Here is a 25,595-nt window from a genome sequence, read left to right as displayed (position 1 = left end):
AGTATGTGCCAGGGAAAGGAGGCCTCAGCGACCAGCCTCCAACAAAAGCCTGGGATGCAGAGTCTCTCCTGAGTTTTCCTGGTAGATGACATTTCATGTTTGTCGTCCCAACCCAATGCTGGAAGAAGGAAGCACATCCTGTGTGACTGTGAGGGGGAGAACACAGAAGCGTGGTTGCTTCCTCTGGTTTCCTCCTGACCTCACCCGGCAAAACCTCATGCCACACACCAGAAGAGCAAGGCTTAAGAAGGTTCACCTATGCTAACAGAGGGTCAACAAACAATGTCTAAAACGGAGAAGAGTAAGCAGCTGAAGCAAACTACTTGGAAAGACTGAAGGAGGGGCGCCTGGCTGGCTCGGTCGGGGGATCATGAGGCATGGGGGCACAGAGCTGTGAGTTCCACCCCATGGTGGATGGAGATTATTTAAAACTAATAAAAAACAAAACAAAACAAAACTACAGGGGCACCTGGGTGGCTCAGTGGGTTAAAGCCTCTGACTTCAGCTCAGGTCATGATCTCAGGGTCCTGGGATCGAGCCCAGCATGGGGCTCTCTGCTCAGCGGGGAGCCTGCTTCCTCCTCTCTCTCTCTGCCTGCCTCTCTGCCTACTTGTGATCTGTCTGTCAAATAAATAAATAAAATCTTTAAAAACAAAAACAAAAAAACAAAACTACAGTAAATTCAAAGGTAAATTTCCTTTTAGTAATTTCCAAGTAGCTGCCTCTGGGAATGAAGCCGGAAGAGAAAAGTGGGAGAACCCCCTTTCCCATTTAAAAATTAACTTGTGGGGCGCCTGGGTGGCTCAGTGTGTTACGCCTCTGCCTTCAGCTCAGGTCATGATCTCAGGGTCCTGGGATTGAGCTCCTTATCAGGCTCTCTGCTCAACAGGGAGCCTGCTTCCCTCTCTCTCTCTTCTCTCTCTGTGCCTGCCTCTCTGTCAAATAAATAAATAAAAATAAAATATTTAAAGAAAATTTAAAAAATAAAAATTAACTTGTGTGGTCTTCAGGCAGTAAGAGTCACGTGCACAAAGAAGTGTGGGCTACAAACAGGCACCCGGGGGGCACACAGCCTACTCAAGAGCACAGTGCACGGGTAAGCCTGAAGGAAAGCAGGAACCTTTCCTCAAAACTGATGCAATGAATAGTAAGTGCAGCAAACACTGGTCTGAAAACACTAAAAAGTGCCTCGAATTATTTACAATGTTGGAGGTATTAACACATGTGTGTTCTGCTCTATACATATACAGATGTATATGTAAGTATAAACAATGTAATCTGTTTTTACTATACTTCCGCTCATTTTTAGTTGACTGTGAGATCGAGACCAGAGTTGAGATCAAGAGTCGGACACCTAACCAACTGAGCCACTCAGGTGCCCTCATTTTTAGCTGAAATGCTTAAAACACAAATGCTGGCTGGGATGACTTTAGGAAAAAAACAAACTACTACTTAATTTAAGCATTAAGAACTCAAGGCTTATTAAGAGAAAATACAAGCAGAACCCAGTGGAAAACACGTTAGTGTTTTATCTAAAATAAAAACTAATGTTTAACACCACACAACAAAAGAGATGTCACTGCTTCAAGGGGTCACATATCCTAGGCTAAGGGCCCTGGCTCCAATGTGATGCAGCGTTTGAGAAAAAAGAGTCAGATTCTGGATCATCACTCTGAATTCGGCAGTAAGCTCCTCTCAAGCATGTTAGACCAGACTCTTACCAAGTTCTATTATTTCGGTTTCTTGGTCAAACTTTTCTAACAGCTACTACTCCTTTTCCTTTGCTGCTTGAACTGTGTCCCCTCCCCAAATACTTATGTTGAAAACCTAACTTCCAATACTTAGAAGGCGGCTGTATTTGGCAAAAGATCCTTTTAAAGAGGTAATTAAGGTTGAATGAAGTCATAAGCCAAAGAAAGATGTCACAAAGGTACAGGCCTGTAACAAAAGGACTGGTGTCCTAGGAAAGGAAGAAGCACCAGGCATGTACAGGCAGGCATGGAGAAAAGGCCATGGAAGGATCCTAATTCATGAAAGAGGGGCCTCAGGAGAAACCAGCACTGCCAACACCTTAACCTTGGACTTGCAGCCTCCACAACTGTGAGAACATCAATTTCTGTTGTTCAAGCCACCCACACCATGGCGTTTTGTTATGGTACCCCAAACATCTAACTGCCCCAGATGTAGAAAAGGGATTCTCTACATACCGAATGCACCTCCAATCTCAGCCCCGCTTGTGGGGATGTTGACGTTCACAATCCCACAGTCTGATCCTTTCGGTCTGTGTGTAGAAAGGGAAGCAAGGTTGAGAGCAACAGATAGGAATTAAGAAATAAAACAAACTGAAAAAATCCAAACAAAACCTCTAAGACTCTTCATGCTCAAAAACGGGATTTTCAACTACAATGGTTTCTTTCGTTTTTTTTTTTTAAGCCCATTCATGACACAAACTAGGCTTATGTAAATTCTCAAAACAGACAAAGTTATACCCAAGCCAGCGGAAGATTCTGCCCAAATCCTTGGTAAAGATGCTACTGGAAAGTCCCTGTTTTACTTCGTTATTCCAGGCGAAGACTTCCTCTTCATTCTAAAAGGACAGTGGAAGCTGTTAGAGGACGCAGCAATCGCGTCAAAATTCGCAAGAGTCCATTTCATGAGCTGTACCAATGTAATCTCCACGCACAGAAGTTAACTAAAGCCTCAGTATCTTACTAATTCTGTTTCTCTCATGCACAGCTTTGTGGGGGGTTTTCCCTGAATTGTACTCTGAGAAACAGAGATGAGGACATGCTTCCACTCAAGCTGCTACATCTAAGAGCTATTACTTACTGAGCTCCTCTTATATGCAACCCACTGACCGAAGCACTTCGCATGCATTTAAGTATTTAATCCTCATCCAACGATACAAGTTTTGTATTACCCCCAATTTACAGATTAAGCAAGACACACTAAATAATTTACTCAAGAATTCACTCACATACACAAAATAAAAAACATGAAAATTATCCTCTGTCACAAGACATGAAATAATATGATGATTTAAATCAAGATTTTTGAAAAGCAATCCTTTAAGGGGCACCTGGGCGGCTCAGTCAGTTAAGCATCTGCTTAGGCTCAGGTCATGATTCCAGAGTCCTGGGATCAAGCCCCGCATCAGGCTCCCTGCTTAGGGGGAAGCCTGTTTCTCCCTCTCCCACTCCCCCTGCTTGTGTTCCCTCTCTCGCTGTCTCTCTCTGTGTCAAATAAATAAAATCTTTAAAATAAGTAAGTAAAAATAAAAAGTAATCCTTTAACTGCAGTAAGATATAATTCTTGTTAATATTTTCTTAAACTGTTAATCATGGCATATTCAAACCTTGATTTGATCACTAAGTATTGGCTGGCATGGCTCCAATCTGTCTCATGGTGGGGAACGAGACCCTCCAGCTCTTACCATCTAGTAAAACCTCCACAGGCTGTCCACAGATACAGGTTACAACTGTAGGTCTTAAGAATGCACGCAGCTTCTCACTTGTCTGCTGATGCTCAGCACTGAGGCTATGGGACTATCTGGTCCCTTCCATGTGGAAGCTAACCACAAGGCCTACACAGCTCAGAGCAGATGACACACAAAGGCAGCCATTCTCCATCACTTCCAATCTGGTCCGCAGCCTGCCTTGGTTGCCCTGGCAGTGAGCCTGACAGGCTCTACAGTATAAAATGCTCATCTCTCCATGGTTTAGCCTTCACCTTCAAACTCCTACTAACAGAGTGACTTTCCAGGACCTCCCAAAAGGCTAATAGAGTATAATTTCGTATACCCTCATTTGCTTTAGTCAGAGGTGTTTCAACATCAAACTCGAGAAATGGGAAACAGAATCCATTCTTACCTTGAATTTAAAGACATAAAGAATCGGAGCAAACGTCTCTGTGTGTGCAATGGACGCGTTGTGGGCCAGACCTGTCACAATTGTTGGTTCTACGTAATTGCCAGGGCGATCCATGACCTTCAGTAGAGAAAGTAGAAAGAATGAAGGCGTTTTGTTTTTTGGTACTTCGGGTCAGAGGACACAACCTTTCCCTATACTTTGGAGAAAAAAAATAAACACCATTTAAACAGATGAATCATTTCCCCAAAGTAACTTCCCATCATGAACAAAAATAACCTCTGTCTCAGTTGGTCAGAGAAAAACAGAAAAGGAAGTGAAGGAGCAAAACCTGTCACAGGTGACACGACCAAGTGACACTGAAAAAAAGCAGTTATAGGTGGCTTTTTAACAAGTTTATATAATGTAAAAACAGGACTATACTGTTTTTGAAGACTGTATCATATCCCCATCCCCAAATTCCTACAAGGAAGCCTTAACCCCCCATGTGACTGAAACTGGAAACAGAAGCTTTTAGTAAGTAATTAAGTTAAAAGAGGTCACACAGGTGGGGCCTGAATCTGGAAGAACTGAAGACCTTACAAAAAGAGGAAGAGATACCAGAGAACTATTTTCTCCACACTCAAGGCAAAGGCCGTATGAGGACACTGAGAAGGTGGGTGTCTGCGTGGTCTGCGTGCCAGCAACAGAGGCCTCACCAGAAACCAACCCTGCCAGCACCCTACTTTAGACTCAGCCCCAAGAATTGTGAGCAAAGTAAATTTCTATTGCTTAAAGGACCCAGTGGGGGGCCTGGGTGGCTCAGTTGGTTAAGTATCTGCCTTAGGCTTAGGTTATGATCTTGGTCCTGGGAGCGTGGGGCTCCCTGCTCAGTGGGGAGTCTGCTTCTCCCTCTCCTGCACCTCTCCCTGCTTGTGCTCTTTTTCTCCCTCTCTGAAAAAAACAAAATCTTAAAAACAAACAAACAAAAAAAAAAAACAAAAAAGGGAAAAAAAAAACCTGTAGGTTAGTCAATACTGTTCAAATAATTGATTCTGTGGATTATACCTAAATACTTGTTTTCAAAATCTCTCATTTATAGTATTACACATTTTCTTGCTTGTTGATTTGACTCCTTGACATACTTTTTCTTTTTTTGCTACAATTTCTTCCTTTGTTAAGAGAGGCATCAGTTTCCAAACACTAGGATGCGTATTTCTTTTTTCTTTTTTTTTTTTTAAAGATTTTTTTATTTATTTATTTGACAGACAGAGTTCACAAGGAGGCAGAGAGGCAGGCAGAGAGAGAGAGAGGGAAGCAGGCTCCCCGCCGAGCAGAGAGCCCGATGCGGGACTCGATCCCAGGAACCCGAGATCATGACCTGAGCCGAAGGCAGCGGCTTAACCCACTGAGCCACCCAGGCGCCCCTAGGATGCGTATTTCTAATTGAGCTTTGCTCTGCGCTGTGAACGCCTCTGCCTTGTTTGCGCTTGGCATGTTCTCCCACGTCTGTTGACAGACAGTTCAAGGTTCTGTGGGAAATGCAAAGTCCACAGTTCTGTGGAAAATTAGTTCAAAACTCTGCACCACTGCACAGACCATCACGAGGGCTAAGATTTACATAGTATAAAAATGGGAAACTACATCAATGGAGAAATGAAACCTAATACTCAACCCAATGATTAGGCCAACACGGTGACCAACCAACCAGCCAACCAGTTATGTTCATTATTTTCATTACCCTTTATGCCAAAATTGCCTTTATAACCAATAGTTAAGCAACAATAATGTTTCTGGTGAAAATGCTAGCAGCAAAGATGCTTATTATGGCATCCTAGTATCCCATTTTTGATACCCTTTTAAAAATGCCCACTAAATACGGATTCTGACTGTTCTAAACACAAAGTCTTGTACTATTCCAGGAAAAGGAGGTGTCCCTTCCATACAAAATCCCAGGGACTCAATTCAAAAGCAACCATGGCCCTGAGTTTCCTGTGTGTCCTCCAGAAGTGTTCCATGCATTTTACTTTGTCACTCACCAAAACACTGATTTCCCCCTTATAAAAGTATGATGGAGAAAAACAAAGACAGTAGTAGGAGACCCTTCGCCCATCTGCTCAGAGCCCTGCTTATGTTAAGGAAGCAAAATGTGTCACTACTGAGCTCAGTGTCATTACCTTGCCACCATAGACCACGGTGCCACCTTCTTTCTTTGCTTCCTCCACTGCTCCCAGAAACATGCTCACAGCCTGTTTGGTGTGGAGTGGCCCATAGAGAACATTAGCTGCAGAGAAAAAGGAATGCTCTCAATCTCACCCTGAATGGCATCATTTTCTTGTTAGAAGAGCCCTTCCAATGAACAGCCCTATGTCTTTATACAGCCCCCCAGTGAGGAGCAGGCATCTGCAACCTTTCCCAGTGAAAGGACAGGAAATACGGAATGCTCTGCAGGACACGTGGACACCACCACCACCACTTGTCTCTTTGTGGGGAGCGAAAGTAGCCGCAGAAGACAGAGACAGCAGCAGGTGAGACTGTGTCCTGACAAAGCTGCTCTATGTGAACAGGGGGAAGGCCAAATCTGTCAACCCCTGAGTTAAAGGAATGGCTATCAATGAATGAGAGCACTGCATTAAAAATGTAAGGTCCATTTATTCATGACCAGGGAATCATTCTCTAGAAACTTCACAGGTTTGGGAGCTGGTGTGGAATCTAACCGGCAGAGATGGATGCTGCTGGAATCCCGAGCCTTAAAGGTGACCAGGGGGCAGAGGAAGAAGGGAGAGTCAGGTACGCCTCAGTGAGGAGGTGGCATCTTACAGCACCAGGCATGAGGAAAGTGGGTAATGAGAATTTCCAATGGAAAGGGTAGCAGGACGAAGCCTGGGACACTGGAGCTCTGTGAGAAGGACGCAGAAGGTGGAGCTCAGGGAGTAGGTCCACAGAAGTCGTGGTGGGGGGTGGTAAACAGAGGAGGCAGAAGTCACATCATGAAAGAGCATGAGCCGGATCCAGAGGGACTGGGAAGGAATCCAGGTTTTAGCTGAAGAGCAATTAGGAGTCACTGGAGTGCAGAAAGCAGGCATGTGATTTATTTGTCATCTAATTACATCCTTAAAAAAAAATCACTCTGGCTTCTCTGGAAGGCAGAAGTGAAAGCAGGAAAGTCAGCTAGATGCCTCCCGCAGCCTTCCACAAGGATGGTGGTGGTTTCCATGAGCGTCGTAAGAGTCAAGAGAGAAAAGCTCATCCAAGTCATCCCGCCTGAACACCACGATCTAAGCTCACCCACCAGCTACCATCAAGCACTCACAATCCTAAGCTAGGAGCAGATGTGATACCCCAAGTGCCCAATGACCCTGCTTCGTACGCCCTCAGGCCTCTCAGGAAAGGAAAAACAGAAAACATAAGATCAGAAACACTGTTAAGACCAGTTGTTAAAAGCAAACATCTTTGAAATAAACCAGATACTTACAGTCCCATGGGTTCCCCACACGGATTTGTGCATAGGCCTTTTTAAGTCTATTTACAACTTCATCATGGATGCTTTCATGTAAAAACTAAGTGAAAAAAAGAAACATTCAAGGGAACAGTAAAATGTACAAATTAACAATGTGCAATTTTCCTTAATAGTACTGACTTACAACTCATAATGGTTTTTAAACACTGTGACCTCTGAAAACATAAGCAAATTAAGTATTAGATAATTTCTAATTTTAATATTAACTACATTAAGGCAGTAATTTCCACTCAGTGGAGGTTAGAAAAAAATTTTAAGCCACGTGTTTAGCAAGATTCTAAGGACTTACGTGGCCAAGCTTCACACATCAATTAAAGCCTGTTTTTGTTCTAGAGCACTTGACATCTTAATTACCAGAGAATCTCAAGTTTATCTACGCTAATCATGGTGCAGTCAGCCTGGAGCTGCTGCTCTGTCACATGCCCTTAGCTCTCAGGCCAAGCAGGGCTCCAGAGGGAGACCTCAACCAGGAGGACGGCCCTTGGGCTCATTCAGGTAGGATGTAAGCTCTGTGCTACGTTCCCACGGATAGAGATGAACTTGTCAAGCCTTCCACTCTCTGGGTTGGTCTCCATGTAGCAAATGGACTGACAGTCATGGAGAGCTGTGGGATGGATTTTTTTCTACATACCACTAACTGTCCCTACGGAAACCAGTCTGGGCAGTGACTAACAGCATCCTCTAACATTTAACGCTAAATACAAAGCCTGATTATGTACACTTGCCCCAACACACAAAGGAAAAATAAAACTCAGCTGAATAGACAAATGCTTGACTTCCATCTCATTTTTTGGAGTACTGATTTCTTCTCAGCGTTAGTGTAGTAAATGTTTAAAGCAAACAAATTCAATAAATTGTTAATTATTCTATGAACATCACATCTCAGATTTTTTTTTTTTTAAAAGACTCCTTTTTTTTTTTTTTTTAAAGATTTTATTTATTTGACAAAGAGATCACAAGTAGGCAGAGAGGCAGACAGAGATTGAGAGAGAGAAGCAGGCTCCCTGCGGAGCAAAGAGCCCAATGTGGGACTCGATCCCAGGACCCTGAGATCATGACCTGAGCTGAAGGCAGAGGCTTAACCCACTGAGACACCCAGGTGCCCCTCAGATTTTTTTTTTTTTTTGAGAACTTCAACTATGGAACAACCATGGAACAACTGATTACAGATAATCAACTGTTGTATACAGGAGAAAAAAATGAATACGAAAAGTTACAGAAAAAGGAGATTTGCTTTCTAGGTATCTTTTAGTCTAATTAATTTATATTACATCAACCTTATAAAGAATTGGTTCATACTCACCATGGGTCAAAATAAAAACACAAAGCCAATTCCTCTAATTCAACTGCAAAATTTTTTTAAGTAAAGGAGGAAAACTCAGTAATTTTTAAAATGTCAAATGTACAAGCACCTGGGTGGCTCATTCAGTTAAGGGACCAACTCCCGATTTCAGCTCAGGTCATCATCTCGAGCCCTACATCAGGCTCCACAATGGGCATGGAACCTGCCTTGGTTAAGATTCTCTTTCTCCCTCTCCCTGTGCCCCACCTGCTCTGTTCTTTCTCGCTATCTAAAAAAAAAAAAAAAAAAAAAAAGTCAATAATGTAGCCAGATCTTGCACCTCATCAAAACTTGTTTGGTAGGGGGCACCTGGGTGGCTCAGTGGGTTAAAGCCTCTGCCTTCGACTCAGGTCATGATTCCAGGGTCCTGGGATCGAGCCCCACATCGGGCTCTCTGCTCTGCAGGGAGCCTGCTTCCTCCTTTCTCTCTCTCTGCCTGCCTCTCTGCCTACTTGTGATCTCTGTCAAATAAATAAATAAAATCTTTAAAAAAAAAAAAAAAAAAACTTGTTTGGTAGTACCAGAGTTTTCAGCACCATGAAAATCAGGGATGTATCCCACACAGAAGTGAAATCTAGCTAAAATCTAAGTATGGAGATTAAAACTTCCAAACTCCACACACGGATGCTAACCTATAACTCCATATATGCACTTAATACCAATGTGGTCTATATATTTGTATGCAGACTATATATTCATCCAGAGACAAAAAACAAAGTCATTTACTTTTCAATAAACGGTGCAGAATCAAGTCTAGATCTAATATCAGACTTGCAGGCCCCAAATTAAAATCTTTGTAACAGTTTATTACTTAAAGTATTTTTATGAAAAAAACTAAAGCTGGGGCACCTGGGTGGCTCAGTGGGTTAAAGCCTCTGCCTTCGGCTCAGGTCATGATCCCAGGTTCCTGGGATCGAGCCCCGCATCGGGCTCTCTGCTCAGCAGGGAGCCTGCTTCCTCCTCTCTCTGCCTACTTGTGATCTCTGTCTGTCAAATAAATAAATAAAATCTTAAAAAAAAAAGAAAAAAAGAAAAAAACTAAAGCTATCTTTTAGCAAATGATTTGCAAATTCTCCGAACTCTGACCTGATTTTATTCTCTAAGTGACACTGGACTCTGTCCAGATCGTTCTAGGTTTAAGACTGAAAACCGTCCCAGTCAAACTCTAATCAATGAGCATGAGTCTGCTTTTAGTTTGGGTGGAGGGTGAGGCTGAGAGCCCGGCTGATCAGCACCACCACCTTGAGCAAGGACCACAGATGTGCCAACCATGTCTGCAGAATACAGTTCTCTAGCAGTACCTCTACAACGTGTCCTAACAGTACAATGTGATACTAAGGGACTGAATGTCATTCAACGTCATGTGCCCTCACGGACACACTCACCAGGCGCCTCGCAGTGGTACACCTCTGGCCAGCTGTCCCCACAGCAGCAAAGAGGGCTGATGGAACGACTAAGCTGAGGTCTGCATCTTCAAAGGCTTAGAGAGACAAAACAGATACCCATCAGTGTCATCAAGGAGACGTGCTAACCTGGACTAAATGATGCCCTCAGAAAGCTCTGTAAGAGAGCACCAGCATTTCCTCTGCGACAGAAGCATGCTCACTTCACAGGGCAACTTTTCTTCCAGGGAGGATTACGTAAGAGCAGAATAATGAGCTCCAAGGTCTTTACCCCAGTACAGATGTCAAAGGAGATTGATAATGGTATCTACCTCACGGGATTACTGTGGGGATTAAAGGAAGTAACTCAGATGAAACAGCTGTACACAGTATCTGTGAATACCCAGTGGTCACTAAATGTTAACTGTATTTTTGAATGCACGCTCTTTAACTAGATGGGTTCAACCAGAATAAAGCCATCACCACAAACTTTTTAAATTTCTGGTGTACACCACAAATATACAGGCATTTACACATGATGATAATGATGGTAATATACAAATTACCAAATTTGGTTTTTATCGCAAAATCCATGTTTCTAGCAAGCAATCATCTTCCTAATGTTCGTGATCAGAACAGGCTGGTGCCCTATTTCCTTTTGTGGCCAAAACCAAAAAAAAGAATCACGTCAACTCCGAGCCTTCGAGTAAATGATACAAAATGCTTTAAGGGCGGGCTCTTTCGCAGTATAAAAGCACTCAGTATCCATTACAGACAAGCAAATATTTTAAAATATAAAGGAATCAGGAAGTCATGTAAGAATTACTCACTTATTCTACAGAAACGTGGCCAGTTTTCCTGAAGTAGGAGAAAAGTAAGAAATCATGCCACACTATAAATTCTCAGGTATAATAAGCTCTAAGCCCCAGGCAGCACTTCCTAACATGAACACCTGTCCTTCCTAGTCATCTCTGCCTCACACCTTTACATCATGTCTCCCAAGTAAAACCTGAAAAACTAAAATTACGTCTTAGGCGCATACAACACAGGAGGGATGAGTTTCTATTCAAGTTCTGTATGTTCATCTGAGCTACCAAAACTATTCTGAACAGAAAATAAATGAAAGGCAGGGGTGCCTGGGTGGCTCAGTCGTTAAGCATCTGTCTTCAGCTCAGGTCATGATCCCAGAGTCCTGGGATCAAGTCCCGCATTGAGGTCCCTGCTCGGCAGGAAGCCTGCTTCTCCCTCTCACTCCCCCTGCTTCTGTTCCCTCTCTTGCTCTGTCTTTCTCCATCAAATAAATAAATTAGAAAAAGAAAGAAAGAAAAAGAAAGAAAGAAAGAAAGAAAGAAAGAAAGAAAGAAAGAAAGAAAGAAAGAGAAAGAAAGAAAATAAATGAAAGGCAACCTTACCAATAATGGCATTGTTTCCTCCAAGTTCTAACAAACTTCTCCCTTTAAAAACACAAACACACTTTAAAGCCCATTTCAGTATTTAACACACATTGCAAGAAAGCCTGAAACCACAGCCTATTTCAATTATGTCTTAATTTATTTTCAGATTCTAAATGTAGTATGAGCATTGCATCCATGTCAAACATCTTGATTTTCTTAACTGTACCATGGTTTTATGGCACAATGTCTGTTCTCATAAGATATACACCAAAATATTTAGTGGTAAAGAAACACAATGCTTTCAACATATCTTCAAAGGTTTAAAAAAAACGAACATGCACTCACAGTTTATGTGCATGCATGCCTGTTGCTAGAGAGAAAATGATAAATGGGCCAACACGTAAGCCACTGGGTGAATTTCATTAAGGGCATACCGGATTCCTGTGTTAGTTTTGGAACTTTTCTCTCAGTGTGAAAGCTCTACCCCTTGAAACTCTTTTTAGAAGTCTGGGAAATTTTGTAATCTGCCAAGATATTAAACAATAAATTACCATATGATCTAACAATCCACTTCTGGGTCCTTCACCAATAGCTAAAAGGTGGAAACAACCCAAGGGTCCATCAAAAAATGAGAAAATAAATTATTATCCAGCTCTAAAAAGGAAGGTGGTTCTGACACATGCCACCACCTTTAAGACATACTATGTAAGGTCAGCAGGTACTGAGTGGTAATGCTACTCACAGGAAGTTCTTAGACTGGTCAAACCATGAAGAAAGTGAGCAGAATAATGGTAGCCAAGAGCTGGAGGATAGCAGAAACAGGGAGCTCGCTTTTAACGGGGATACAACTAGGAAAACAAAGTTCTGGAGAGGGATGGTGATGATGGTTGCACAGCAATGAAAATGTGCTTAGTGATACAGAAGTGTACACTTAAAATGATTAAAATGATAAATTTTGTTATATACATACACACACACACACACACATATATACACACACACATTTCTTTTACCACAATAAAAAAAAGAAACTGAACAACAAGAATCTTTTTTAAATCAGAAAGTATCAAATAGGCAAAAAGCTATGGCTCGTAAGTCACCATGAATCTCTCCTCATAATCTGATACAGCGCCTTCAAATCTCTTACCTGTTCATTTGTATTTTCTTGACATCACAGGAACTAATGTGCTCTTACACCTCTTCCCTAAGTTGTTAAGAGCTGCTTGAAAAATCACTGCATACAATTTCAACATGATGATGGAACAAATTTTACTTAGCTCCTGCTCTAGTGCTGAATAATCTATTGATTATCTACCTCCCGATTATCTACTTCAGTCAAGGCCACAGGGTAAGTCTATTAGAGCTCCTGATACACACTGCCAACTTACATTCCAGGAAAGTCACACAGCAGGTTACAAACACAACTCTTACCTTACACACCTCAGCATAAAGAACAGAGATTTGCCTCGATTTCAGAGCTGTGTTTACGGCTGATCTTTTGAGTATGTTTCCTTAAATGCCCTTTAAAATCAGCTTCTGTGTAAATAAATACTACTAATGTGTGCTATCAGAAGCACATGTGCCAGCAGGAGAAGTTCTCTCCAATGCTAACAGTTAAGCACCCAGGGGACATTAGAAGGAGATGGGGCTGTTGTAACCGGAAGTCCCTGTTACTATTAGCTGTAGTCTTTGCTACAACAGAGGATTTAATGATAACCTGGCTGGCTACAGCAGAGGACAATGCTACCTGCTGAGAAAAGGAAAGCAACAGCAGATTCTACACCTAACATGGGCTCCTGCTGCCCGGCTTCAAGGGACACACTGCAGAGAAGGGACCCACACATTCCGGATCCTCCAAATTCTCTCTGTGCTCCCTAACTCTACTCATAACCACCATCCCTGTCCAAGAAAAGAACCTGCAACTGATGGCAGATGGATGCGTGTTTCTAAAGACCACAATCCTTCTATTAAACAGTACTACTTAAGAGACAGTAACAAACTATGGCTTTAAAGTAATAAGGGGAAAGGAAAAGGAAGAAATCAATCGGCTCATGGAAGCAGTAGCATTAATGATCTTGAGCACCCCAGCATAAGCTTCTTGGGGTCATGGTGAATATTCGAACAAGTATCTATCCAAAAGCTTTGCCCATTTTTAAACTGGGTTGTGTTTTATACTGTTGAACTTTAAGAATTTTTTATTTATTCTAGATACGAATCTCTCATCAGAAAAAGGATTTGCAAATACTTTCTCCCATTCTGTGGGTTTTTCTTTCCACTTTTAAGTTTCTTTGGAAGCACAGAAGTTTTATTTTTGATGAAGTCTTCTTAATCTTTTATTGTTTCTGCTCTAGGTGTCATGTCGAAGAAAGCACTGCCTAGTCCACAGTCACAAAAACCTATTCCTATGTTTTCTTCTCTGAGTTTCACGGTGCCAGCTCCTATATCCATGTCACTGGAACATTTATTTTTTGTGTACAAGATGAAGTAGGGGGTCTAATTTCTTACCACGTACATGGATATCTAGTTGTCCCAACACCCTTTGCCCTTTGTTGAAAAGACGACTCTTTCTCCATTGAAATGTCTTGGCACCCTCATCAAAAATCAAATGACCTAACTGTAAGGGTTTATTTCAGGACTCCCACTGTTATTACACTGATCCTGACATCTATCCTTACGCCAGTACATCATCTTGATTACTCTATTTTTGTACGAAGTTGTGTTATCAGAAGTATGGGTCCTTGAAATTTGTTCTTTTTCAAGACTGTTTGAGCTGCTTGCGGTCCTCCATAGTTAATCTAAATTTAGCCATCAGCCTGTCGATTTCTGCAAAGAAGCCACATAACATTATGAAAGGGACCGCAATCTCCGTAGACTACTTGGGCAGTATTGCTCTTAGGCTGTAACAATATCAACTTTTCCAAAAAGTGAAAATGGGACATCTTTACATTTACTTAGATCTTCTTTACTTTCTTTTAATGGTATTCTGTAGTATTTTGCGTGAAAGACTTCAACTCCTTTTGTTAATTTTTTTTTGAAGATTTTATTTTTAAGAGACCTCCACACCAATGTGCGGCTCCACCTCACAACCCAGAGATGAAGAGTTGCATACTCTACCCACTGAGCCAGCCAGGTGCCCCTGTTTAATTTACTATTAAGTATTTTATTGTTTTAGGGGTGCCTGGGAGGCTCAGTTGGTTAAGCATTTACCTTGGGCTCAGGTCCTGATCTCAGGGTCCTGGGATCAAGCCTCGAGTTGGGCTCCCTACTCAGTGGGGAATCTGCTTCTCCCTCTGTTCCTGCCCCTTGCTTGTGCTCTTTCTTTCAAATAAGTAAATAAAATTTTTTTCAAAAAAAAGTATTTTGTTCTTTTTGACACTACGGTGAATGGAATTGTCTTCAGAATTCCATTTTCAGGTTGTTCACTGTTGAGGTATAGGAATACAAGTGATTTCTGTATAGTGATCTTGTATCCTGCAACCTGACCTTACTTATTAGCTCTAATGGTTTGTAAGCCTCCTGTTTAAAAGCAACACCCTGGGGTGCCTGGGTGGCTCTGACGGTTAAGTATCTGATTCTTGATCTTAGGGTCTTGAGTTTAAGCCCTACACTGGGCTCCATGCTGGGAGGGGAGCCTACTTTATTTAAAAAAAAAAAAAAAAAAAAAAAGCCACGCCTTCAGGATGGGGAAAATAAGTAAAAGCAATGCCTTTATAGCAAAACAACTGGCAGATTTAGTAGTCAAGTCTCATTTTAGGCTACGGTTTGTCAAAATTCAGCAAAACCACCAAAAATTGAAAGTCACTATTATTCTTGAAAACTTAACTCTGAGAAGCCGTCCAGTGGAGGACAGAACACTCTGTGTATACAACTCGTCAGTTGTATATACGTAAAATGTAAAAGGGGAACAGACTTAAGTATTCCATTCCTATATTCACTCCATGTCCTGCCAATCTCTACACCTATTTAAAGTATGACTTTTCTGTTTTTAGTTTGCCAAACACTTCTGACAGAAATCAAGAAATGTATTTGAGGGACGCCTGGGTGGCTCAGTTGGTTAAGCAGCTGCCTTCGGCTCAGGTCATGATCCCAGCGTCCTGGGATCGAGTCCCACATCAGGCTCCAAAGAAAGAAAGAAAGAAAGAAAGAAAGAAAGAAAGAAAGAAAGAAAGAAAGAGAAAGAAAGAAAATAAATGAAAGGCAACCTTACCAATAATGGCATTGTTTCCTCCAAGTTCTAACAAACTTCTCCCTTTAAAAACACAAACACACTTTAAAGCCCATTTCAGTATTTAACACACATTGCAAGAAAGCCTGAAACCACAGCCTATTTCAATTATGTCTTAATTTATTTTCAGATTCTAAATGTAGTATGAGCATTGCATCCATGTCAAACATCTTGATTTTCTTAACTGTACCATGGTTTTATGGCACAATGTCTGTTCTCATAAGATATACACCAAAATATTTAGTGGTAAAGAAACACAATGCTTTCAACATATCTTCAAAGGTTTAAAAAAAACGAACATGCACTCACAGTTTATGTGCATGCATGCCTGTTGCTAGAGAGAAAATGATAAATGGGCCAACACGTAAGCCACTGGGTGAATTTCATTAAGGGCATACCGGATTCCTGTGTTAGTTTTGGAACTTTTCTCTCAGTGTGAAAGCTCTACCCCTTGAAACTCTTTTTAGAAGTCTGGGAAATTTTGTAATCTGCCAAGATATTAAACAATAAATTACCATATGATCTAACAATCCACTTCTGGGTCCTTCACCAATAGCTAAAAGGTGGAAACAACCCAAGGGTCCATCAAAAAATGAGAAAATAAATTATTATCCAGCTCTAAAAAGGAAGGTGGTTCTGACACATGCCACCACCTTTAAGACATACTATGTAAGGTCAGCAGGTACTGAGTGGTAATGCTACTCACAGGAAGTTCTTAGACTGGTCAAACCATGAAGAAAGTGAGCAGAATAATGGTAGCCAAGAGCTGGAGGATAGCAGAAACAGGGAGCTCGCTTTTAACGGGGATACAACTAGGAAAACAAAGTTCTGGAGAGGGATGGTGATGATGGTTGCACAGCAATGAAAATGTGCTTAGTGATACAGAAGTGTACACTTAAAATGATTAAAATGATAAATTTTGTTATATACATACACACACACACACACACATATATACACACACACATTTCTTTTACCACAATAAAAAAAAGAAACTGAACAACAAGAATCTTTTTTAAATCAGAAAGTATCAAATAGGCAAAAAGCTATGGCTCGTAAGTCACCATGAATCTCTCCTCATAATCTGATACAGCGCCTTCAAATCTCTTACCTGTTCATTTGTATTTTCTTGACATCACAGGAACTAATGTGCTCTTACACCTCTTCCCTAAGTTGTTAAGAGCTGCTTGAAAAATCACTGCATACAATTTCAACATGATGATGGAACAAATTTTACTTAGCTCCTGCTCTAGTGCTGAATAATCTATTGATTATCTACCTCCCGATTATCTACTTCAGTCAAGGCCACAGGGTAAGTCTATTAGAGCTCCTGATACACACTGCCAACTTACATTCCAGGAAAGTCACACAGCAGGTTACAAACACAACTCTTACCTTACACACCTCAGCATAAAGAACAGAGATTTGCCTCGATTTCAGAGCTGTGTTTACGGCTGATCTTTTGAGTATGTTTCCTTAAATGCCCTTTAAAATCAGCTTCTGTGTAAATAAATACTACTAATGTGTGCTATCAGAAGCACATGTGCCAGCAGGAGAAGTTCTCTCCAATGCTAACAGTTAAGCACCCAGGGGACATTAGAAGGAGATGGGGCTGTTGTAACCGGAAGTCCCTGTTACTATTAGCTGTAGTCTTTGCTACAACAGAGGATTTAATGATAACCTGGCTGGCTACAGCAGAGGACAATGCTACCTGCTGAGAAAAGGAAAGCAACAGCAGATTCTACACCTAACATGGGCTCCTGCTGCCCGGCTTCAAGGGACACACTGCAGAGAAGGGACCCACACATTCCGGATCCTCCAAATTCTCTCTGTGCTCCCTAACTCTACTCATAACCACCATCCCTGTCCAAGAAAAGAACCTGCAACTGATGGCAGATGGATGCGTGTTTCTAAAGACCACAATCCTTCTATTAAACAGTACTACTTAAGAGACAGTAACAAACTATGGCTTTAAAGTAATAAGGGGAAAGGAAAAGGAAGAAATCAATCGGCTCATGGAAGCAGTAGCATTAATGATCTTGAGCACCCCAGCATAAGCTTCTTGGGGTCATGGTGAATATTCGAACAAATATCTATCCAAAAGCTTTGCCCATTTTTAAACTGGGTTGTGTTTTATACTGTTGAACTTTAAGAATTTTTTATTTATTCTAGATACGAATCTCTCATCAGAAAAAGGATTTGCAAATACTTTCTCCCATTCTGTGGGTTTTTCTTTCCACTTTTAAGTTTCTTTGGAAGCACAGAAGTTTTATTTTTGATGAAGTCTTCTTAATCTTTTATTGTTTCTGCTCTAGGTGTCATGTCGAAGAAAGCACTGCCTAGTCCACAGTCACAAAAACCTATTCCTATGTTTTCTTCTCTGAGTTTCACGGTGCCAGCTCCTATATCCATGTCACTGGAACATTTATTTTTTGTGTACAAGATGAAGTAGGGGGTCTAATTTCTTACCACGTACATGGATATCTAGTTGTCCCAACACCCTTTGCCCTTTGTTGAAAAGACGACTCTTTCTCCATTGAAATGTCTTGGCACCCTCATCAAAAATCAAATGACCTAACTGTAAGGGTTTATTTCAGGACTCCCACTGTTATTACACTGATCCTGACATCTATCCTTACGCCAGTACATCATCTTGATTACTCTATTTTTGTACGAAGTTGTGTTATCAGAAGTATGGGTCCTTGAAATTTGTTCTTTTTCAAGACTGTTTGAGCTGCTTGCGGTCCTCCATAGTTAATCTAAATTTAGCCATCAGCCTGTCGATTTCTGCAAAGAAGCCACATAACATTATGAAAGGGACCGCAATCTCCGTAGACTACTTGGGCAGTATTGCTCTTAGGCTGTAACAATATCAACTTTTCCAAAAAGTGAAAATGGGACATCTTTACATTTACTTAGATCTTCTTTACTTTCTTTTAATGGTATTCTGTAGTATTTTGCGTGAAAGACTTCAACTCCTTTTGTTAATTTTTTTTTGAAGATTTTATTTTTAAGAGACCTCCACACCAATGTGCGGCTCCACCTCACAACCCAGAGATGAAGAGTTGCATACTCTACCCACTGAGCCAGCCAGGTGCCCCTGTTTAATTTACTATTAAGTATTTTATTGTTTTAGGGGTGCCTGGGAGGCTCAGTTGGTTAAGCATTTACCTTGGGCTCAGGTCCTGATCTCAGGGTCCTGGGATCAAGCCTCGAGTTGGGCTCCCTACTCAGTGGGGAATCTGCTTCTCCCTCTGTTCCTGCCCCTTGCTTGTGCTCTTTCTTTCAAATAAGTAAATAAAATTTTTTTCAAAAAAAAGTATTTTGTTCTTTTTGACACTACGGTGAATGGAATTGTCTTCAGAATTCCATTTTCAGGTTGTTCACTGTTGAGGTATAGGAATACAAGTGATTTCTGTATAGTGATCTTGTATCCTGCAACCTGACCTTACTTATTAGCTCTAATGGTTTGTAAGCCTCCTGTTTAAAAGCAACACCCTGGGGTGCCTGGGTGGCTCTGACGGTTAAGTATCTGATTCTTGATCTTAGGGTCTTGAGTTTAAGCCCTACACTGGGCTCCATGCTGGGAGGGGAGCCTACTTTATTTAAAAAAAAAAAAAAAAAAAAAAAGCCACGCCTTCAGGATGGGGAAAATAAGTAAAAGCAATGCCTTTATAGCAAAACAACTGGCAGATTTAGTAGTCAAGTCTCATTTTAGGCTACGGTTTGTCAAAATTCAGCAAAACCACCAAAAATTGAAAGTCACTATTATTCTTGAAAACTTAACTCTGAGAAGCCGTCCAGTGGAGGACAGAACACTCTGTGTATACAACTCGTCAGTTGTATATACGTAAAATGTAAAAGGGGAACAGACTTAAGTATTCCATTCCTATATTCACTCCATGTCCTGCCAATCTCTACACCTATTTAAAGTATGACTTTTCTGTTTTTAGTTTGCCAAACACTTCTGACAGAAATCAAGAAATGTATTTGAGGGACGCCTGGGTGGCTCAGTTGGTTAAGCAGCTGCCTTCGGCTCAGGTCATGATCCCAGCGTCCTGGGATCGAGTCCCACATCAGGCTCCTTGCTCATCAGGGAGCCTGCTTCTCCCTCTGCCTCTGCCTGCCATTCTGTCTGCCTGTGCTTGCTCTCTCTCCCTCTCTCTCTCTGACAAAAAAATAAATAAAATCTTTAAAAAAAAAAAAAAAAAAAGAAATGTATTTGATAGGATTTCGCTCTGGTCATTTAGGGGGAAAAGACACGCTTTTCCAAATTGCGTTCTTAAATGTGCCATCTCCCCATTGGTATCTGTATCCCTTCTCTTTTACTTGGACAGTCAAATAAACATGGCTGGTGTCCCCATAGAAACAATCCAAGAAAAAACCCAACTCTGAGATTCCCTATCCATCACACTGCTCATGAGAAAGTCAACACTTACCAAACCTCTCCTGCACCATAAGGGCCACCTGCTTTCCCACCTGTGTGCTCCCGGTGAAGGACAGCAGGTTCACCCGCTCATCTTTGGCCATTGCTGTGCTGCAAGGGAACAAACAAGGTCACCCAGGCAGAGAAGTCCAGCAATGGCACCACCTACTCGCACCAAGCCAGAGCACTGACATGCTTCCTCACCACAGAATGGCTCTCAATCAAAGATACATGTCAGTCTATCCCAAGAGTGCAAAGGAAGGTCTTCATGAAAATGAACTAGATTTTCACAAGCAAACCCATACAGTCCAACAGGCTAATCTGATTTGGGAGCTCTCAATAAACGGAAATCACCTTGAGGACATTGTTAAGGATCAAAGTCCTGGGGCGCCTGAGTGGCTCAGTTCGTTAAACTGCCGACTCTTGGTTTCAGCTCAGGTCATGATCTCAGAGTCCCACATTGGGCTCCACACTCAGCAGGGTGTCTGCTTCAGGATTCTCTCTCCCTCTGCCCCTCCTCCCACTCACTCTTGAGTACTCTCTCTCTCAAATATTTTTTTAAGAAAGGATGATATACATTATAACCTTAGCATTTCCTCTATGAGCATCCCAATTATGTTGCAGACTCCTAAACTATTAATTCTTTTAAGAATTAAAAGTCTGGGGGTGCCTGGGTGGCTCAGTGGGTTGAAGCCTCTGCATTCGGCTCAGGTCATTATCTCAGGGTCCTGGGATCGAGCCCCGCAATCAGGCTCTCTGCTCGGCGGGGAGCCTGCTTCCTCCTCTCTCTCTGCCTGCCTCTCTGCCTACTTGTGATCTCTGTCTGTCAAATAAATAAAATCTTTAAAAAAAAAAAAAAAAGAATTAAAAGTCTGGGGGCACCTCGGTGGCTCAGTTGGTTGGGCAATTGCCTTCAGCTCAGGTCATGATCCTGGAGTCCCAGAATTGAGTCCCACGTCCAGCTCCCTGCTCGGCAGGGAGTCTACTTCTCCCTCCGACCTCTCCCCTTTCATGTTTTCTTTCTCTCATTCTCTCTCTCTCCCAAATAAATAAATAAAATCTTAAAAAAAAAAAAAAATCAAAAGTCTGAGGGACACCTGGGTAGCTCAGCTGGTTAAGCACCTGCCTTTGGAAGATGCTAGGGTCATGATCCCAGGGTCTTGGGATAGAGCCCCGTGTCCAGCTCTGCTCGGCAGGGAATTTGTCCCTCTCCCTCTGCCAGCTGCTAACCTTGCTTGTGCTGTCAAATAAATAAAATCTTAAGGAAAAAAAAGAATTAAAAGTCTGAAGACTATAGGGAAACATCCTAAGTATCTCTCATGGAAGCTCACTTAATGAACACTATGCTAGGATTTCCAGTTATCTCTAAGAAATATAGACCAGACACTACAGATGCAAATCTCTTGGCTCTTGGTTCAGGGCTCCAAAGGGCTTGGTAGCAGACTAGCAGATCAACCAGCCCAAGAGATAAACTGTAAGGCTAGAACTGCTTGATGGGATTACACACGGAGATGTCCCCAGGTTCCGCCCAGCAAACCTTAGCACTGATACTCTAAGTACCGTTACCTAATGCACAAGCAGCTGTTACTTAATGCATGCCTGCAAACACTCCTCCCTCTGAGCCAGTCCAAGACCAATATGAAGGATGGATGCTCAAAGAGCACAAATGTTGTAATGTTATAAATGACATGTAGATAATATTTCACTAGGTACTCTACATGTGGAAGTTGTATTTCCTGCTATGTTCTCATTCTTATCAAAAGACGAATGTATTATTCCTTTCTGAAATGGACAAGTGGAGCAGTACGGTAAGTGAATGAGGGAGATCAACGTTTCACCCAAGCCAGTGCGGGCTGTAAGGCCCGACTCCCAGGGGCCTCCGGGGAAAACACACCTAATCAACATCTAAGCCAGCAGTAGTAACTTCAGCTTTCATCACAGATCAGGGCAATTACAGCTCCCGGCTTAGGAAAAGGCTCTGATAGGATGCTGAGTTAAAGAAACCACAAAGCCTGCATGTTGTAGTATTCCACTTATATGAAAGGTTCCCAAAAGGCAGACGTACAGAGACAGAGTAGAGGAGTGGTTGCGGGGGAGTAGGGGGGATGCCAAGTGACTGCTAATGAGAATGAGATTCCTTTCTGGTCTAATGAAAATGTTCTGGAAGACAATAACGGTAATGGTTGCACAACGATGTGAATATTCTAAAAACCCCTCAACTGTACCTTTTTAAAGAGTGAATTCTACGGTATGTGAATTATACAGCAATTTTCTAAAAACAATACATTTTTAAAAAGAGGCTACATTTCCAGAGGTCCCTTTTATTGGTCAGCTGAAGAACCTAGACGACAGGACAGGTTCTCAGCTGAGGGAGACACCAGACTCCAATTCCACAGCTTTGGTTTTTCTAAGTAAGCACCTCTATGAACTAAGTGGCAGAAAGCCATAGACTTCTCTCAATGTTACAGGAGTTTTTCTTCTTCTTTTTTTTATTTTAAAGACTCTATTTGACACAGAGAGAGAACTAGCAAGAGAAAGCACAAGCAGGGGGAGTGGCAGACAGAGGAGAGGGAGAAGCAGGCTCCCTGCTGACCAAGGAGCCCAACATGGGGCTCCATGCCAGGACTCTGGGATCACCACCCCGAGTGGAAGGCAGATGCTTAACGGACTGAATCACCCAGGCACCCCAGGAGTTTCTTATTTTAGACTATAAACACCTCACAAAACTAGCTCTGGGCAATTAAAAAGATAATCTTATTCATCCTCCAACAAAGGCTATGTCCTAACAAAGGCAAAGCCCAATGAGGTACGAGATAATAATGATTCCCCAAAACCCCTCCCTCCTCCTCAGCTGTCCTGGGTTTCATTACTCTAATAAAGAAGATTCTAACCAATGGACCTGAAGTCCTTCAACAAAAAGCTGCTCTGGGCCCAACGACTTACCCGATGTCCGCTCCACCGCAAGTCAAGGAACAGATCGCACCAGGCAGCTGGTTATCCTCCAGAACCTTGGCTATTATTCTAGAAATGGAAAAACAATTATGGAGAAAGGAACAATTTAGTTTCTTTCTTTATCTTTTTAAGATTTTATTTATCTATTTGACAGAGAGATCAAAAGTAGACATAGAGGCAGGCAGGGTTGGGGGGAAGCAGGCTCCTTGCTGAGCAGAGAGCCGGATGTGGGGCTCGATCCCAGGACCCTGAGATCATGACCTAAGCCAAAGGCAGAAGTTTAACCCACTGAACCATCCAGGCACCCCAACAACATAGTTTCTGAAAGTTTTTTTTTTAAAACTAGGAATCGTTTTGCTGTTTGAACTCTTTTAACCCCTTAGCCCCAGTCCCAAACACACAGGCCTGGATTTTACCTGACATATCAGACACAAGGATTTCTAACACCTTAAAAGCACAACTTATTTTCCCTAAAATCTTAAGAAGAAAAATACGTGGAGCACCTGGGTGGCTCAGTCCGTTAGGTGTCTTTTTTTAAAAGATTATTTTAGGGGCACGTGGGTGGCTCAGTGGGTTAAGCTTCTGCCTTCGGCTCAGGTCATGATCCTGGGGTCCTGGGATTGAGCGCCACATCGGGCTCACTGCTCAGCGGGGAGCCTGCTTTCCCCTCTCTCTCTCTGCCTGCCTCTCTGCCTGCTTGCGATCTCTGTCAAATAAATAAATTCTTTAAGAAAAAAATCTTTAGAGAGAGAGAGAGAGAGAGAGAGCGAGTGAGCGCACCAGCGAGGTGAGGGGCAGAGGCAGAGGGAGAAGTAGGTTCCTCGATAAGCAGGGAGTCCAACTGGAGGCTCAATCCCAGGACCCTGAGATCATGACCTGAGCCCAAGGCAAATGCTTAACCGACTGAGCCATCCAGGTCCCCCAAGTGTCTTGAGTTCTGACTTCAGCTTGGCTTATCATCCCAGGGTCAGCAGATTCAGCCCGGCATTAAGATTCTCCCTCTCCCTCTCTCTGTTACTCCCTCCGCCCTGACCTCTCTCTCTCCTTCCCTATTAAAAGAAAGAAAAAAGGGCGCCTGGGTGGCTCAGTGGGTTAAGCCTCTGCCTTCAGCTCAGGTCATGATCTCAGGGTCCTGGGATTGAGCCCCACATCGGGCTCTCTGCTCGGCGGGGACCCTGTTTCCCCCTCCTTTCTCTACCTGCCTCTCTTGCCTATTTGTGATCTCTGTCAAATAAATAAATAAAACCTTAAAAAAAAAAAAAAAAGAAGAAGAAAGTCCAAATTCTATACCTACTTCCATGAAAAACATACTGTTGTTATATTCTCTAGTTGTCCCCCAATACGTCCTTTTTATCGGTTTTCTTTTTTCCTGTCCATCAAGGATCACAGGTGTAGCTGGCACATCTGTGACCAGGCATCAGGTTGTACAATTTCTTCCAGGGACTGAGGGTGTATCTACCGTCTGCACAAGGAGACGACTATTCTTCAAGGGTGGGGATTCTGGTTGTGCCTAGGAGCTCACCAAACCCTTTCCTGTACTGCATGAGCCCCTGACACTGGATTAACTCTCTCATTCTCCTGCCCTGGTTGCCTGGTAAATGTTGGAGTATCAACAAGTCTACAGAGACACAGCATGACTTATGCTAGAAATGACCCCTGAGCTGGTCAACATTGAAACCTGGAAATGGGAACCTCACGCGTTTTGGTCGTCCCTGAGCACAGGGACTCTTGGAATTTCATGTCCCTTGTGGGTAGCTAAGAGCTCTGCCTAAGGAACTGTTCCAATACATTTTGGGTCCTGAGGGTCAGGAGGCTTTTACACCAGGGCACCCCCTCAAATCCGTCCAAAGCAACTCTCATCTCCCTACTCCTGCATGAGCTGCTACAGAGACACAGAATGAAAAGAAATACTGGATGTTATCCTCCCGGCAAACTAGGACCTTTCCAACATCCTTCTGAAGAGAAACAGGGGCAACATGGCCTTGTCATCATGTACGAATCTGAACGTTTAGCTCAATTTATAAGAACTCAGTTTATAAGAACTACTCAATTTATAAGAACATTATGGCACCCTTGGTGAATTCCAGCAAAACCTAGCATCATTTTACTTACTGTCTTCTGTGACAAAAACAGGGAACATCCTTAATTATGTAAAGAACAGGCCAAGTTCCCCTAAGAACATTTCAAATCCTTCAGTCTGTTTAGAGCAAATACATAAATAAGCTCAAAACAGCAATTACCTAGAACATTTGAAACTACTGTCAAAATAGGTATTTTAAACCAGCTGCTTAACAACAACTGGTGAGTCTGGTTCACTATGTTAAGAGAACTGTCTTCGGTGTTTTTTTTTTAAATTCCCTGGGAGGCAGCTCTTTCTGGCCGCAGGTCCTATCCCTGTGCTTTAATAAAACCAAATTTTTACATAGAAAACAAAACAAAACCCCAAAACAAAAAACCCAACAACAAAAAACAAACCAAAAAACCCCAAAAAACAAAAAAACTGCCTGGG

At 42.2% G+C, this 25,595-nt stretch overlaps 1 protein-coding gene across 2 annotated transcripts in view; it reads right to left on the bottom strand.

Annotated features, from left to right (window-relative positions):
- Nucleotides 1-25,595, bottom strand: part of LOC111148305 (aldehyde dehydrogenase 7 family member A1) — a 48,112-nt gene that overhangs the window by 5,598 nt on the left and 16,919 nt on the right. For both annotated transcript variants that reach the window (XM_022504796.1, XM_022504795.1), the window contains exons 8-16: nt 23,078-23,155; nt 20,148-20,245; nt 15,691-15,732; nt 10,093-10,187; nt 7,321-7,405; nt 6,023-6,129; nt 3,870-3,986; nt 2,490-2,587; nt 2,208-2,281 (exon numbers count right to left, since the gene is read on the bottom strand). In XM_022504796.1, the coding sequence (XP_022360504.1) occupies nt 2,208-2,281; nt 2,490-2,587; nt 3,870-3,986; nt 6,023-6,129; nt 7,321-7,405; nt 10,093-10,187; nt 15,691-15,732; nt 20,148-20,245; nt 23,078-23,155 (794 nt within the window). The remainder of the gene's footprint in view (nt 1-2,207; nt 2,282-2,489; nt 2,588-3,869; nt 3,987-6,022; nt 6,130-7,320; nt 7,406-10,092; nt 10,188-15,690; nt 15,733-20,147; nt 20,246-23,077; nt 23,156-25,595) is intronic.

This window comes from Enhydra lutris, unplaced genomic scaffold, assembly GCF_002288905.1.
Source record: "Enhydra lutris kenyoni isolate GAN:26980312 unplaced genomic scaffold, ASM228890v2 scaffoldscaffold19, whole genome shotgun sequence".
NCBI classification, from domain to species: Eukaryota; Metazoa; Chordata; class Mammalia; order Carnivora; family Mustelidae; genus Enhydra; species Enhydra lutris.
The sequence above is the reverse complement of the archived record's forward strand: the minus strand, read 5'-3'. Positions and strand labels throughout refer to the sequence as shown.